Source organism: Notechis scutatus, chromosome 2 (genome assembly GCF_049901735.1).
Source record: "Notechis scutatus isolate UNSWTSFEM ecotype Mainland chromosome 2, rNotScu1.2, whole genome shotgun sequence".
Taxonomy (NCBI): Eukaryota; Metazoa; Chordata; class Lepidosauria; order Squamata; family Elapidae; genus Notechis; species Notechis scutatus.
In genome coordinates, this window is record NC_142010.1 from 4,345,939 (window position 1) to 4,362,750 (window position 16,812).

Below are 16,812 nucleotides of genomic sequence, written 5' to 3' on the forward strand. Positions count from 1 at the left end.
TACTATTCTACATTTTCTACATAGCTTCTCCCCTCTTTTAACTTTCTTAATTTTATTTTATTTATTTCATCTCAGTTCAAATCATTGTACTTATATTCTTTGTCTGTCCTGTTTCAATGATCTACTATCCTTTCTCATTAAACAGAATTTCTCCTGTAATCACTGATTGGAGTATGACGCCTTTATATCTTTCCCCTAAAATTATAACACTTAATAAAATACATAACTTCCATTCGGATTCTGCTTGGCACATTCTAAAACTACACATTGTATTCTTGAAAAAAAAATTATACATGTATAATATAATTAAACAACAATCCATTCCAATTCAATTCTATCCTTAATATTAATATTCATTTAGATCTTAACATTTTGCACATTACTTTTCAAGTAAATATCATACTTCTATGGGAACAATAATAAACTTTCCATAGTTGATTCCCCCCCCTTCACTTATATTTTATAAAACATTGACTAATTAAAATGTTCCCGTTCCTTCCTAATTCAATTTTCTCATTTATTTCATTTATTTTATTCACAAACATTTCCCCAAACCACACATACTACTTTATCCCTTTTTTTAATCATATGTTTCCAATTTTCTAAAATTATTTCTATTACAAATATAACAATACAATCTTATGTACCTTCACAGAATCCCTTTTTCAGTTAGATTTTCACCCATTATCTCTAAATAGGTCCTGTTTCATTACATCTTGCTCCAAACCTTTGTAACTTCTCTTCCTTTCCTTCTCCTCTCTCTTCTCTCTCCCCTTTTCACCCCACTGTCTCTCCACCTCCATTTCCCTCTTCTTTATTCCCCTTTTCTGTTGCTTTCCAACATTATATCCACTTTTCAAATTATTTTTCCCTTCTTTGGCTGTTTTTTAAGTCTTAAATTCTCCATTCTCTTTTCCCCCCTTTACCCTTTCTTCCCCACATAGAGTTACTTGTTCATTAAAGATGGCTTCTTCTTTGTCCCAGTCTTCTTGTTTTGAAGTCTTTTCTTGTTGTTTATCATAGTTGCAGATCTCCATTTCTAAGAATTGAAAAACGAAGCCAAAAGAGCCCTTCCCTTCTCGTGCATCTTCTTTGTATTTTTTAAGTTTCATTTTCAATTCATCCCGAAGTGATGCCATTGTAAAAAAAAATAAACAACCACCCAATTGATTTTAGTCATTCAAGTATAATAACCAAAAGGCCAAAAGTCACCAGACAGTCCAAATACACACAGCTGTTTCTTTTTTCACTTTCTTTTTTTTCCACTTTCTCTTCCTGGGGTTACTATTTAGTTGCAATCTCAGTTAAAATGTATCTTTTAGAAGTCTTGTTCAAGTTTTACTTTAGATTCTTTTGAAATCCAGGCAGTCTCCTCCCTCCAGATCCTGCCCTTATTCTTTTTCTCTCCCTTCCTGCTTATAAAATAAAGTTTTTAATGTCCAGAAATCTTTATTGTCCCTTTGGCATTTAGTTATATTTTCAGCTTAATTGCCTATTGATGCCAAAGCAGATTTTTCCGATTTCTTATTCCAGTCTCTTAATTGTCAATGTAAGGAAGGAAAGAGAAGAAAAAAAAAACTTTCCCTTTTTACTTTCTCTCGCTGCTTCCGACCTTCTTTGGGAGTGATGTTATCTTTTGTAAAATTTAAATTCCAGGGTACCTTAATTGTTGTTTTTTCAACTTAACCTGGTCAGCCAAAACTTTCACTTCTTCCTCCTGCACTTTCTTTTCTGGTTGAGTTCTTCTTTGAGGCGGCCATTTCTGACTGCCTCTCCTACCGCCTTCGGGAAAGGGAGTTTGGCCAGCTGAGGAGGAGAGATGCGGCTCTCCTCGACCCTGCTGGCGGTCTCCCCCTTCTTCACCAACTCTACAGGGTGGCTTAGCCCCGAAGCCAGCCAGCTCGGGGCACTCCAGTGGCGAGTCCAGGCAGAAACCATGCACGATTGCGGATTCCTGTCTGTCGCCAAAGCCCTTCAAACCGGAAGTTCCATTTTTCGGATTTATTCTTGAACATTCTTGCTATTCTTGTCGGGGGAAAGTGCCACCTGTAAAACATCTTATACAAATTTTCTTTATATGCTGTTGACATTGCCCCTGCCCCTTCTCCAGCCCCCTGCAGCAGCCCCCCTGCCCCTTCTCCAGCCCCCTGCAGCTGCTCCTCTGCCCCTTCTCCAGCCCCCTGCAGCAAGGGGGTGAGACACCAGCACACTGCTGGGGTCCAGGCAAGAGTGAAGGAACCTTCCCCAACCCAACTAAGGGTCAATTCAATGACCAATCAGGATTACAGGTGTGACCACATGACATGAACTACATTTCCTAGGATGCCTTGACTACATTTACCATGATGCATTCCGTTAAGAGGACAGCTCACAATTCCTAACTAACTATCCCAAATCCCATTAACTCTAAACCGTCTGGACAGCACACAAATAGTTGTCCAATCTCTTCTTAAAAACCTCCTGTTAGAGCAGGGGTGAGCAATTAATTTCTGTCAGGGGCCACATGGAAAATCAGATCTGCGTTCGAGGGCCGAACCAATTTTATAAAAGGCCATTATAAAGGGCTCATTATAAAATGCAGCAAATTATATATAAGAATCATTTACCTGTTCAGTGGGAGAAATCCAGTCTGTCTTGGGCTTGAACAAGTGCACTGAAATCTGGCGGAATATCTGAGGTGGCTATGCGAAGGACAGCTGAGAGGTGGTCATCAGTGATAGAGGATCTGTGTCTGGATTTGTTGAACTTCATCACTGAGAATGTCTGTTCACATATGTAGGTAGATCCAAAGAGGACTAGAATTTTCAGAGCATGTCTCCTCATGTGTGGAAAGTTCTCCTCTTTGAGCGATGAGTAAAACTCAAGCAGTGGGACAGACCTAAAGTGCGTTGCCAGAAGTGTGTCAGACTGCAAGTCAATGAGTTCCATCTGAACATCACTGGGTGCATTATCCACATTGCAGCTGAAGGGAGAAGAAACCATGTCCATTTCACTCTCAAGTGTTTTGAAGTCTTGAAATCGCCTTGAAAACTCAGCATGCAGTGCTTCTAACATGGATGAGTATCTGTGGAGGTGATCAGCTGATGGTTTGGCTTCCTTCAGTGTTGGCATGTGAGTAAGAATAGTGTTCCCCATTTGGCTTGAGAGAAGCTGCAACTTTCTCATGAAAGCCTTCACTGCGCTGTACATTTCATGCACAAAAAGGCCCTTGCATTGCAGTTTGACATTCAGGTCATTCATCCGAGAAGTCACGTCTACAGCAAAACTAAGGTCTGCCAGCCAGTCTGCATCTGAAAGCTGAGGGATGTCATTTCCCTTGTTCTCACAGAACTGCCAGATCTCCTCTCTCAGGTCCCAGAAAACTTTCAGGACTTTTCCCAGGCTCAGCCACCTGACATTTGTGTGGTAGCTGATGTCATGATGTTCAGACTCATTTTCCTCCAATAGTGCAACAAACTGTCTGTGATTCAGTGCTCTTGCTCTGATGAAGTTAACGGTTTTAGTTACATCAACAACATGGTTCATTTTTAATACTGACCTACACAACACTTCCTGATGTATGATACAATGCAAAAATGTCAATTTCTGCTCAGGGTTAATTTCGGTAACTTTATCCTGCATTCTCTTCAAAAGTCCAACATTTCTCCCCGTCAGATTTGGACAGCCATCTGTTGTCACACCTACAAGTTTGTCCCATTTCAGTCCCAACTTGTCTAAACATGCATTTACTTCTGTTAGGAAATCACTCCCTGTTGTTGTCTCTTTCATTGACTGCATGGCTGCCAGTTCCTCCGTTATTTTGAAGTCTGCAGTGATCCCACGTAAGAAGATGAGTAGCTGGGCAGTTTCTCGTACATCGCAGCTCTCATCCAGAGCCAGGGTAAAAAAGGAAAATGTAACCGCTCTGTTCTTCAGCTGAAACTCCAAATTTCCTGCAATGTCCTCAACCCTTCTCGTCACAGTACGCCGGGACAGAGGGATGTTCTCAAATGCACCCTTTTTCTCTGGACATATTAGCTCAGCAGAATCCACCAAACACTCTTTAATAAACTCTCCGTCAGAAAACGGTTTACTTCGTTTAGCTATTTTATGAGATATGACATAACTTGCTTTGGTAGCTGTATCTCTGGATGTGCTAAGTTTTGAAAAAAGTGTTCGTTGAGTTTGCAGCTTGGATAGCAAAATCTCCGACTCCTTTGCTCGCTCTTGGTCAGACAAGTTCCTATATTTATCCTCATGTTTGGTCACATAGTGGCGATTCAGATTATAATCTTTAAACACAGCGACAACTGTACCACAAACTAAGCAAACGGCTTTGCCTTTGACTTCCGTAAATAAATATTTAGCAGTCCATGTCTTGTTGAAACCACGGCATTCAGAATCAACTTTCCTTTTTTTAATGTGAGGCGACATTTTTGGGGAAGCTTAGTGGGTGAAACCCCTCCTAAAGAATATTAACCCCCACAGATCCAATCCCAGGTTCCCAGGTAACCTTCGTGCAAGGGGCGCCGCTTGGGGAACGAGAGAGAACGAGCCAGCGAGGAGAAGGAGGAGAGGTAGGCGCGAAGCGAGGCGAGGCGCGCCGGAAAGAGGCGCTTCGTGGCCTACTAATACTGAATCTAAAACTTGATCGAATTCCTCACTTTCTGCTGAGCCCACATAAATGATTTTCCATTCCAAATCTACATTGGAGAAAAAAGACTTTTAAATGAAACGTTCAAAATTTTGGTCTTCCAAACCACCATCTTTTTGAATTGAAAACAAAAAACCCTAATACTTAGTTTCGATCAAATCAAGCTTGTACCAAATGCTGAAGTCAGTGGCTAAGTGGAAAATTAGTTGGGTGGGGAGGGTAATTGAAGTTTCAATTTTGAATTACAGCAAGCAATTCTCCAACACCATTTCCTCCGCTCAGAGGGGGAAGAGAGAAGGCAAGGAAAGGAGCTCTTTGCCCGCCAGTTAAGTCTCAGTTTGCAAGGCTTGAACTGACTCGGTGATTTTATTTCGCAACCGAGGTTAGGGAAAACTGGAATTGCTCCCGAGCTGGCAAGGTCTGATCACCGAAGCGCTCTTCCAAAAGAGCAGCTTCCGGAAGAAAAGTAACACCGCGGCTTTCCACGCTTTCCAATCGCGAGTCCCAGGAGAGAACAAACAGCAAACTGCGCTCAGGGGCATCCAAGCCCACCTAAAGCTACGCCGCTGCTGGTGGAGCCTTGCCCTGCCTTGGTGCCCCGTTTCCCGGCTCGGCGGTCCTGCTCGGGCGGCACTTTAAACGCCTGCTCCCAGCACCCGAGCAACTTCCCAGCAACATTCGGCTTCCTTTTAACTCATAGGCGCTCGTGCCTGGCCCCGAGCCGCGCGGCGAAGGGAAGCCCGGAGCGCCGTCGGGTCGCCTCCTCCAAGCAGACCGCCCGCCCGCCGGGCTTCCCCTCCGCCGCGCGGCTCGGGGCTAGGCGCGAGCGCCCGAGTTAAAGGAAGCCGAAAGGGCTTCCAGGCTTAAATTTTGCACAGGCAAAGTTTGCAGGCGGGAGCGTCTTCCCGCCGAGGAGCGGGAAGGGTTCCGTCCGGCGGGCGGGCTGCTTGGAGGAGGCGACCGGCGGCGCTCTGGGTTTCCCTCCACCGCGCTGTGCAAAGTTTAAGCCTGGAAGCCCCGGAAACCGAGCAACTTCCCAGCAACTTTCAGCTTCCTTTTAACTCGCGGGCACTCGCGCCTGGCCCCGCCACGCGGCGGAGGGAAGCCCGGAGCGCCGCCGGGTTGCCTCCTCCAAGCAGCCCGCCTGCCCGCTGGGCTTCCCTCCGCCGCATGGCTCGGGGCCCGGCGCGAGCGCCTGTGAGTTAAAAGGAAGCCGAAAGTTGCTGGGAAGTTGCTGGGGTTTCCGGGCTTCCAGGCTTAAACTTTGCACAGCGCAGCGGAGGGGAAACCCGGAGCGCAGCGGAGGGGAAACCCGGAGCGCCGCCGGGTCGCCTCCTCCAAGCAGCCCGCCCACCCGCCGGGCGGAACCCTTCCCGCTCCTTGGCGGGAAGACGCTCCCGCCTGCAAACTTTGTCTTTGCAAAGTTTAAGCCTGGAAGCCCCGGAAAAAAAAGGGGGATCGGCGGGGACTCACCTTCGGAGAGGTCGCACTCGAAGGTGATTTCAAACTCTCAGCCGAGGCCTTTGCAACGTTCTTTTCTTTCCTACTCCGAGAGCGCTCCACACTGTTTTGCAGCTTTGGGGGCCACGCGGCGCAGGGCAATACGCCACACCCAGCAATTTTTTTTCAGGGGCGGGCCGGATTGGACAGACCAACGGGCCGGATGTGGCCCGCGGGCCGTAATTTGCCCACCCCTGATCTAGAGAAATGGCAAAAATTGTGGTCTCAAAATTATAAAATGACAATGTCAACAGCATATAAAGAAAATTTGTATAAGATGTTTTACAGGTGGCATTTCCCCCCCGACAAGAATAGCAAGAATGTTCAAGAATAAATCCGAAAAATGCTGGAAATGTCATCAGACACCTGGCTCATATTACCATATGTGGTGGACATGTCTGGATGCTAAAAAATATTGGACTAAAATCCACACGTGGCTGGAAAAAAATGACAAATAAGCATATAGACTTGAAACCAGAGATTTTTTTATTGGGAATTTTACCTGAAATATATAGTAAAGACTTGAAATACCTGATTGTAAATGTATTAACAGCGGCTAGGATTGTATTTGCTAAAAACTGGAAAGATGAGAAAATACCACCACAGGAGAAGATCATTAAGAAAATATTGGAATGTGCTGAAATGAGTAGATTGACATTTGAAATTAGAGAACAGGATGATAAACAATTTTATAAAATTTGGGATCTATTCTATCAATGGTTAGATAATAAAACATAGTAATGAAATATGTAGATTCTTAGAAAATAATAAATATATGTATTCTTTTTTTAAAATTATATCTATAAAATTATTCTAGGATAGATCTGGGAGGATAATATGAACCGTTATAAAATAAATTAAGTAAAATATGATTATCTTATAAAACATGAATGAATAAAAGTATAGTCAAACGATTGATTAATAAAGATATTAATGTACTTAATATTTGATTGAAAGTATGAGATTACAATGTAATTGTAATTGAAGACTATGAAATGGAAGCACAAAACAATTTGTAAACCAACCGGCACACTGTATGTATATATATGGAAGATGGCTTGATGTTTTTGTGTTTTGTTTGTTTATGTTTCTTTTTAAAAAATTAATAAAAAAAACAACCAACAAATGTTAAAATGCTGGATGGTGCTGGATTTCCGGAAGCAGAGAGAGGAACCTGCCCCACTGTATATCAAGGGGGGCTGTGGGGGGAGGGTTTCCTCTTGTGAATTCTTGGGAGTGCTTATTAGTCAAGACCTCACCTGGAAAAACAACACCTCCCTGGTGGTTAGGAAGGCTCAACTGGGACTCCATTTCCTTAGAGTCTTTGGAAAAAATAAGGTGGAAAAATGGCTGATGACCTCTTTCTATCGGTCCATGATAGAAAGTGTCTTTGCATGCTGTGTAACAGTATGGTAGGCTGGTTCAACAGTCCCGGACAAGAAGGCACTACAGAGAGTACCCCACCTCTCCTTTAGCAGAATGTTTGGATCTATAATTGATCGGGGGGAGCAAATGTTGGCTTCTCCCCAGTTTTTAAAAACTTTCTCTTCTCTTTAACAGGATGCTGGGATCAATTGGAATTAATCTGGGTTCGTCCCAGGGATGTTTCCTTTTCAGTAAAAAGAATTTCCCCTTTAACGAGCTGGTTGGGCTAATAATAATGGATCGGGGCTCCGTCCCGCGAATTTTTCCTCCTCTCCAATGTGTTCTCTTTAAAATACTGCAGTTCTTCTTTAAGAAGCCAGCGAAGACGAAAGCAGGAGCACCAATTCACTTTGGATTCCCGCCTGGGAGTCACCTGATTCGGAGGGAAAGGCGCGAAAACAGCTTTCTCTTTCCTTTTGGAGGCGGCGATGGCGGCCGGAGCCTCCTTGCAGGATTTGCTGGAAGAAGCCACCTGCTCCATTTGCCTGGACCTTTTCCAGGACCCCGTGCTCATCCCGGAGTGCGGCCACAACTTCTGCCGGGGCTGCCTGACCCGCAGTTGGGGGACGTCGGAATCGGAGGCTTCCTGTCCCGAGTGCAGACAGACCTTCGCGCCCCGCAGCGTCCTCCCCAACCGGCAGCTGGCGCGGGTGGCTGAAGTGGCCAGGGGATGCAGCCGTCATCCGGGCGAGGAAGGGGGGAGCTTCTGTCCGAAGCACCGGGAGCCCCTCAAGCTCTTTTGTAAGGACCACGAGACCCTCATCTGCGTGGTCTGCGACCGATCCAAAGAGCACAAGGGCCACTCGGTGATCCCTGCGGAGGAGGCTTTCCAGGAATACCAGGTAGGAATCAGCCAGGAGAAATCGCTGCGGTTGGGGAGCATCCAGATCCTTGGCCTTCCTAGCAATCCTTAGATCACTTTACTTGCTTCCTCTGTTGTCCACAAAATGGGTTTAGCCTTGAGCAGATCCCGATCAGAACCAGACAGGAGGTTCTGCTTTGGAGATCTTTGTGGCAGCCCCTGAAATATTGCAAGATTGCTATCATGTCTTCCCTAATCCTTCTTTTCATTAAACTGGACATACCCAGTCCCTGCAACTGTTCTTCATTTGTTTTAGCCTCCAATTGAATTATTTAATTGAAATACTTTAGCAAAAAGATCTCAGGAGCTAAAAAAAGCTGAGACCCCTAACCATATACAAATAGAAATTTTATACACTTAAGATCCAGAAAGTTAACACCCTAAGAATCACTCATTGGTTCCCTGACATGTATTTTTTTTCTCCTCCCTCATAAATTGCATATTTTATACTAATAAGCTTTCTTATCAAAAGGGGTGTGTATTTTATTATTATAGTAAGTTACCAAAGTGTATGTCTATGTGCCTTAGCTAGCATCCTTCTAAGCTGAATCCTTCTAACTACCTTGTTATTTTCTTGTTGCTAGGCAGCAGTGTCCCCCCCCATTCATTAATGGTCTTATTACACTCATCTGCAGCTTTCTGCCTGGGCCATTCCTTTAACAAACTTCCCTGATTCCAGCCTGAGATCTTCACCTCCTGCTTTATATCCTCTGTGGCTACAATTTTTTGAAGACAGATTTCCCATATTCCTTGACTTAAAACCATTTGTTTCATGACTGTTCAAAGTTACAAAACCATTGAAAAAAGTGACTTATGACTGTTTTCACACTTATTACTATTGTAGCATCCCTGGTCACCGATCGAAATTGGGGGGATTGGCAATTGGCAGGTATTAATGATGGTTGCAGTGTCCCTGTCTTGCTTAGCAAAGGAAATTGCCTGTAGGGAGAAATAGGCTCCCTTTGCCAGCTCCCTTTGCACATTTGCTCTTGAGCCAAATTGTTATGGAGTCCTCCAAAATCTTGAGTGCAGACCCTGAAAAACACTCCTGCTAGATCAGCCCAAACTTTCATTTCTCAGTGATGCTTCTGGGATGACTGCAAATAGGAGACTCAGGCAGCTCCATTTAATGTCATTGCAGGCAGTCCTCAACTTAGAACCATTCGTTTAGTGATGATTCGAAGTTACAACAGCAATGGAAAAAGTGTCATAAGATTTTTCACCCTTGTGATCATTGCAAGCATCCCTGTGGTCACATGATCAAAATTCAGACGCTTGGCAACTGCCACATATTTATGAGGATTGCATCTATCATCTAACTGGGTCTTCCCTCCAATGTAATTCTTTACGGAACTCAAAAGTTGTATTTTCTCTTCAGATCAAGGTGGAGGATTGTCTGAAGGCTCAGAAGGAGCAGAAAGAAAAAATGGCTACTTACAAAAGAGACACAGAGCAAACAGTGCAGGAGATGCTTGTAAGTATTGATCCAATGCTGAGGAGCTTCTGAGCTAATAGGAAGGAGAACCCCATCCGCCATCTTAGATAATAGGCAGCCTGTTTGCAAGTACAAGTTCTGACTTAAAGGAAATTCAAGCTAAAGACAGTATTAGGACACAGAACTTGTTCTTAACCTGGGGACTGAGATGTCACCATTGCCTGAATGAGTCACAGTTGGGTTAAATGCAGCTATCCCATGAGCCGTCTTTTCTACAACGGGTTTGGTTGGCATAATAAATGCAAACTGTATTTCATCTTATTGAAAAAAATTGTGAACTCAAACATTTTTCTGTCTCCCTTTTTGGAATCCCTGATTGCCAAGAAAATTTTCATGAGAGATCATTTAAACCGAAACCTTTTTCTTTTTAGAAACCTTCCCCTCTGCCCTTTTTTATATCAAAAGGGTTATTTTTCTCCTTAGGAAAGTCTCCCACCTCAGTTCTGGAAGGGAATCCGTTTAATTATTATAGCAGTTAAAATAAAAATAATTAAGTAAAATAATTAAAATAAAAGTATGCCTTTCTTGTTCCAGGATCTCATTGAAAAAGTCAAAAAAAATATAGTGGCTGAATTCAGAGAACTACAACTCTGGTTGGAAGGACAGGAGAAGCTTCTGCTGGCTAGAATGGAAGAGACGGAGGAGGATATTATGGCAAGAAAGGAGAAGGGTTTGGCCAAGCACATGGAGGAAGTGCGCTCTCTTGACCATCTCATCCAGGAGATAGAAGAGAAGCTTCAGCAGCCAGCCAGCCAACTCTTACAGGTCAGGACAGGAAGTGGAGATCATAGAATCCTTGGGCTGGAAGGGACCTTGGAGGTCTGCTAGTCCAATCCTCTGCCCAAGGCAGGAGTCCTTATTCCATCCTGAAAAAATGGTTGTCCAAACTGTTATTGAAAGCCTCCAGTGATGTATAACCCAGAACTCAGGGAGGCTTGCTTCTTGTTATTCCCTCAGGTGCTATGGAGAGTAAATCCATGCCCTTTTCCCTATGAGAGCCCTTCAAGTATTGGAAGGTGGCTGTCGTGTCTCCCCTAAGCCTTCCCTTGGTTAGGCTAAGCATACCAAATTCATTGAACGGTTTGGCCTCCAGAGCCCTTATCATCTTTATTGCTCCGCTCTGCATACTTTAGCTCCTCCACAGAATACTCTTTTTGACTCTTTCCCTTTTTTCCATAAATTTAATCAAAAATATAATAGTGAAAAGTACAAATGAAAATAAAGAAATAAGTGAAATGGAGAAGGATAAGAATGGGATAGAAGTGTAGGATAAAGGGAAAGAAAACATCTTTTTTTCTGCACAGTAAAATGCAAAATAAAATTACAGCCTCAACTTTTTATTTTTGCATATCTAGTCATTATTAGCCATGTCTATAAAAACAAATTAGCCTAAGAAGCAAAATCAAGCATCGAGAGTTCATTTTTTCCTATCTCGAGCACAAAGTTTAGAAGCAGCTTCCAAGTACAAATAATGGGTTATATCTAATTAAAGCAGTCTTTTTTTTCCCCATTTTTTCTAGCGCCACCACTTTTTCCATTCTTTCTTCTCTTCTGGAGATTGAGATACCTTTCCTTGTCTGCATTCTAGCTGCACTTGACAAGGTTCAAAATCTTTTTTTAAGTCCTCATTTAGTAATCTTTTGGACTCTTTCTATGGAAAGGAACAGTCACTAAATGAACTACAGTATTTCATCAAGGACTAAGTGGTTTAAATTAGGGATACATAATGTAATACAGAAAAAGCAGGCCGTGCGAAAAGCAAGAATTCAAAGTGCTGGTCTCTGACTCTGTATATTCTTCCCATTTGAGGTTGCTGCCCCCTATTAGGGGATGGGGTGGTGGGCTTTCTTTGTAGGGTCTCCCCATCCTCTTAATCTCCAGCCAACACTGATGGACCTTCTACGAAATATTATAACCACTTGGATTTTCCAAAGTGCCTTGATTCAAGAAGCATAATGCAGGGGATTTTATATATGTATGTATGTATGTATGTATGTATGTATGTATATTCAGCTTTGTTCGGGTATTTTCCCACGTCATTATAGTTGTGCAAAATCACCGGCTTGATCCACAAAAACACACTGAGACATAATGGAGACCTAGAAGATGAACAGACCTATGGAACAGCTGTCCTGCCCTACATAAGAGGTACTACAGACTCAAATCAGTAAGATACTACACAGGCATCACATCAATACTGCCTAAAAAAAAAAAAAAAAAAAAAAAAATTTTTTTAATTTAAAAAAAAAATTTTAAGGTAAAAGAAGGGATTTTTTTTTTTTTTTTTTTTTTTTTTATCTTTATTTTTTTTATTGAATAAGAAGGGGAAAGGGGGTTGAGTTGGAGGAAGAGAAGATTATAAAAAAAATTTTATTTTTTTTTTTTTTTTTTTTTATTGGTTTGTAGTGTTTTTTTTTTTTTTTTTTAATAACCAAAACCCTCCAATTATAAAAAAAACCCACAAAAAAATATAGGAAGGAAAGGGATTTAAAAAAAAACAAAAAAAATGAATAAAAGGGGGTTTTTCCCCGACTTTTAATTTTTTGAATGCACTCACAAACAAAAAAATCTCCACACCAGGCAAACACCTGGGCACAAACAGATCCCCCCGATACCTCCAGCTCAAACATACCCCAACCAGGCACCCAGATGAAACCTAGCTTCCTAACAAATGATAGCCGTCCATTTACCCGGAGCCAAGCTGCACTAAAGGCCTCCAATAAAGTAACACAATGTTGCCAGCCAACCAAGATACAAAATGAGCCAAAAAACAGACAGAAGATATTAGAAACACCAATCAAGGAGAACACAGCAAACTCCAGGACCAATAAACACAGACCAAGACTCCCAACCAATCAGGATGAAGAAAAAACCATTCTGGCACAGCAGTAGGCTAGCCCCAAATTTAAATCTGAAACCACTGTAAAAGTCTTACTCACAGATGAACACTATACAGAAGCCTGATGATGGCAGATAAGATTCTGCCGAAACGTTGCTACAACTTTAAAAGCACAACTACAACGACGTGGGAAAATACCCGAACAAAGCTGAATGCCATACATATCCATATCCATATATACATACATACATACATACATACATACATACATACATATATACCCTGTTTCTCCAACAATACGGCCTCCCCCAATAGGAAGTCCCAGCATGTTTTATAGGCATGAAATGAAATTAAGCCCCTCCCCCAAATTAAGGCCTATATTAAAACCTGCGAAATGGGGGGGAATGGTGGGGGGGCTTGCTGTTAGGAAGTACTTTTGCTGCACACCCGGATATGGTGCTGCCTGCGTTGACCCCGATATGAAGTGCCCCACCAATGCCGAGGTCAACATCTAAGCCGTCGCTACCCGCTCACCCAAAGATGCGGGGGGGGGGGGAATTAAGTCACCCCCGAAAAGACAGCCTAGCCATTTTTTCGGGGCTAAAAAAAAAAAAAGACCTGGCCTTATATGAGAAACAATTTTCAGCCTAGCAGAGGTTCCTTTCAATGCTTCGTCTCTTTGTTTTTTAGGACATTGGAAGCATCTTGAAGAAGTAAGTGAATCCACCCTTTTCTTTACAGTCTCAGAGATTTGTAAATCCTCCAGCAATTATCCTATTTTGGAAAGTTCTGGTTGTATTTAGCAGTATTTTAATGTAAAGAGAATGTACTGTACTTCAGGGCTTTTTAGACATTTCCTCAGATAACTTCAACACAATATAATTAGAAATGTTTGATACGATCAAGTATTATGGTTGGTTTCACAGTCAGCCAGATGTTTAGATTGAATTTGGCATTTTTATCCACCTACTGAGTCCTTCCCAAGAAGAGACAGATGTTTGATGGTTTTAAAGGTATCATTGTAGGATGTAAGCTGTTCCAAGTAATGCAACTATCATAAATACATGCCGGTTGGCAAGCACCCGAATTGGGATTACAGGGACACTGTGACAGATGTTAACTGCGGTTTCATTGCATTACCTTTAAGTTTAAGTTTATTGTCATTGAACCTCGTACAATAAAATTAAATGCCATCTTCAGTGTACATCATACATAAGAAAACTATCAATAAGAATAATAAAACAAATAGAAATAGAACAACTATGGCAAAGGCAAGCCAGGGTAGTCCCAAAAGAACTGGAGCACCACTTGAACACCATTGGCATTGACAAATTTGCCATCAGTCAATTGCAGAAGGCAGCTTTACTTGGAACAGCTTCGATCCTGCGGCGATATCTGTAGCACCATCAAACATCCAGATTTGCCCATCCCAGGTCATTGGTAAGGACTCGATAGGTAGACAAAAATGCCAAACCCAGTCCGAACATCTGGCTGACTATGCAATAATAACAAAACAAAAAAACAGACATCCTTCACATTCTACACAATTGAATTGAAAACCCTTGATGCTGCATTAGTATTGCGTTATACAGTAGAATTCAACATAGTTACTGCTTTGGGATAGAAGCTGATTTTCAGCCTATTTGTCCTTGTTTTTATTATCCTGTACTGTCTGCCAGATGGCAATAGTTCAAAAAAAAAAAAAAGGTTGCCCAGGATGAGATGAATCTTTGAGAATGTTTTGAACTTTCTTAAGGCAGTGGGAGCTATAAAGCTCTTCCAAAGAGGGGAGAGGTCAACCAATGATCCTCTGGGCAATGATGTTAATTCTCTGGAGCACTGTCCTATCTGCCACTGTGTAATTAGCAAACCATACACAGGTGCAGTAAGTTAAGATACTCTCTATAGTGTAGCGGTAGAAGGTCACCAGGAATTTTTCATTCAGTTATTGTTTCCTGAGAAGTCTCGGGTAGAATAATCTCTGGGCCCTTTTGACCAGTACTGCAGTGTGAGCGCCCCAGGTCAGGTCCTCTTTTAGGGTAACACCCAGAAACTTAAAACTGGCCACTTGCTCCACTTGGTCTCCAATGATAACCAAGGCCTGGATGTCTGATATATTCCTTCTGTAGTCCACTATAAGCTCCTTGGTCTTATTGGTGTTAAGGACCAAATTATTGTCTCCACACCATGAAAGCAACCGGTCCCCCCGGAGATGAGTCCCACCACAGTTGTATTATCTGCAAATTTAGTATTAGTGGCGTGAATGGGAATGCAGTCATGTACATAAAGAGTATAGAGTAAGGGACTCAACACACAACCCTGTGGTGTACCAGTATTAAGAATAAGGGCCGAGGAGGTGTGATTACCTAATCTGACCCCCTGAGAGCAGCCAGACAGGAAATCCATAATCCAAAGGTAGATTGAATGAAAAAGCCCAAGGTCCTTAAGTTTAGACACTAGTCTATGTGGAAGAATTGTGTTAAATGCAGAACTAAAATCCATCAAGATGAGTTTGAATGTTAAATCCATCGTCTAATTACCTACGTCAGGGGTCCCCAACCACCGGGCCGCAGACGGGAGACGGAGCCAGGGAAAATGCTAACCGTCTTTATTCATTGAATAAAGGGTCGCCGCGGCTGCCGAGGCAATCTGACAGCCAGCTGGCGGTGACAGCTGATGCCGTTTGACAGCTCCCTTTTATAGCCGGTTGTCAAACGGCATCAGCCAATGGGAGCGATCGGCGCTCCCGCGCAGGCGGCAGACCAGAAGGAGAACTGCTGCCTAGTTCTTAAACATAGCAGGTACCGGTCCGTGGATCACTTTGCACCAGGCCGCAAAGAAAAACAAATGGCGGCTTTCTTCGCCTTCGGTGAATGCTGCTGGGATCAGGGATCAAGGACACAAATGAAAGAAGGGGAGGGAGGAAGCAACCAAAGCCTGTCCTACTCTCTGGCTCAGTGGCTTCGGTTTCCTCCCGCCTCGTTCCTCTCTCAGTCGCTCTCTCGTTCCTCCACCAGCCCAGGAAGAAACTGCGAAGCCGGCAGGGTGGCTTTTCCTGTCGGCGCAGCTCCCCCGAAGCGCCCGTTCACCCCCACCCCACCGCCAATCAATCCAGGTTCAATCCAGTGCTCCGTTCTGCCTGCCTGCCTGCCTTCGTTTGTTTCGGAGCAGCTTCGGCTGAGAATAATAACTATTTGCCTCTTTTACTCAGCCAAGCTGCTCTGAAACAAACGAAGGCAGGCAGGCAACGGAGCACTGGATTGAACCGTGGCGGCGGGCGGGCGGGGGTGAACGGGCGCTCGAGAGAGCTGCGCTCCGAAACCACCAGAAACGAAGGCAGGCAGGCAGAACGGAGCACTGGATTGAACCGCGGGCGGCGGGGTGGGGGTGAACGGGCTGCACCGACAGGAAAAGCCACCCTGCAGGCTTCTTTGAAGCAGTAAGTGAGGCGACTGAGGCAGACACCTGAGGGATGAGGCTGAGGGAGGGAGGGAGACACCTGAGGGATGGGGCTGAGGAAGGCAGGGCCGAGAGGCGGGGCTTCTCAGCCGTCCTGCAGGGACTTGTCCTGAGCCGAGGAGACAGTCGTGGGCCGCCACCGCCCAGTGCTCAGTTTTGAAGGCGCTCCTCAGCCAGGCGCAGTTCCTGAATCTGCAGCTGAAACCCTCCGTTTTAAATGTCCCAATAGAAGAGAATATCCGTCGCTCAGGGTTGCAATGAGGAGGCATTGGCGCTCCTGAACTTGGTTTTGCTGGCAGACGTTCTATTACCCGACTAGGTAACAACATCAGATGTTACCTAGTCAGGTAATGAAACGTCTGCAAGCAAACCACCAAACTCGGACTCCTCCCCCCGTCCTTGAAAAGTGTTTCCCCCCCCCCTTGAACAGGTGTTTCTGCGTGAAACTGGTCCCTGGTACAAAAAAGGTTGGGGACCACTGTTCTAAAGCACCTGTAGGCCAGACAAGGAGTAATGGATGGAAACTGATCAAAGAGAGGTTCAACCTAGAAATAAGGAGAAATTTTCTGACCGAGGAGAATGAACCCATGAAACAGCTT

General features: G+C 43.7%; 1 protein-coding gene across 2 annotated transcripts; it reads left to right on the forward strand.

Annotated features, from left to right (window-relative positions):
* The first annotated feature begins 7,859 nt into the window (after window positions 1–7,859).
* LOC148131632 (zinc finger protein RFP-like) lies at window positions 7,860–13,521 on the forward strand. 2 transcript variants are annotated; one of them, XM_087953325.1, is made up of 4 exons: window positions 7,860–8,400; window positions 9,799–9,894; window positions 10,450–10,680; window positions 13,445–13,521. In XM_087953325.1, exons 1-4 carry the CDS (start codon window positions 7,987–7,989, stop codon window positions 13,469–13,471), a joined length of 768 nt encoding a protein of 255 aa, XP_087809451.1. In that variant the 5' UTR covers window positions 7,860–7,986; the 3' UTR covers window positions 13,472–13,521. The 2 variants fall into 2 exon arrangements, with proteins under 2 accessions (XP_087809451.1, XP_087809450.1); XM_087953324.1 differs by lacking the exon at window positions 13,445–13,521 and having other exon boundaries at window positions 10,450–11,253.
* The last annotated feature ends 3,291 nt before the right edge of the window (window positions 13,522–16,812 follow it).

Bases quoted from the DNA above. Each gene is read 5' to 3' on its own strand.
- LOC148131632 (XM_087953324.1), top strand. From the start codon at position 7,987: ATGGCGGCCGGAGCCTCCTTGCAGGATTTGCTGGAAGAAGCCACCTGC. The intron at 8,401-9,798 runs GTAGGAATCAGC...TTTTCTCTTCAG, and splicing joins AGGCTTTCCAGGAATACCAG to ATCAAGGTGGAGGATTGTCT. The intron at 9,895-10,449 runs GTAAGTATTGAT...TTCTTGTTCCAG, and splicing joins AAACAGTGCAGGAGATGCTT to GATCTCATTGAAAAAGTCAA.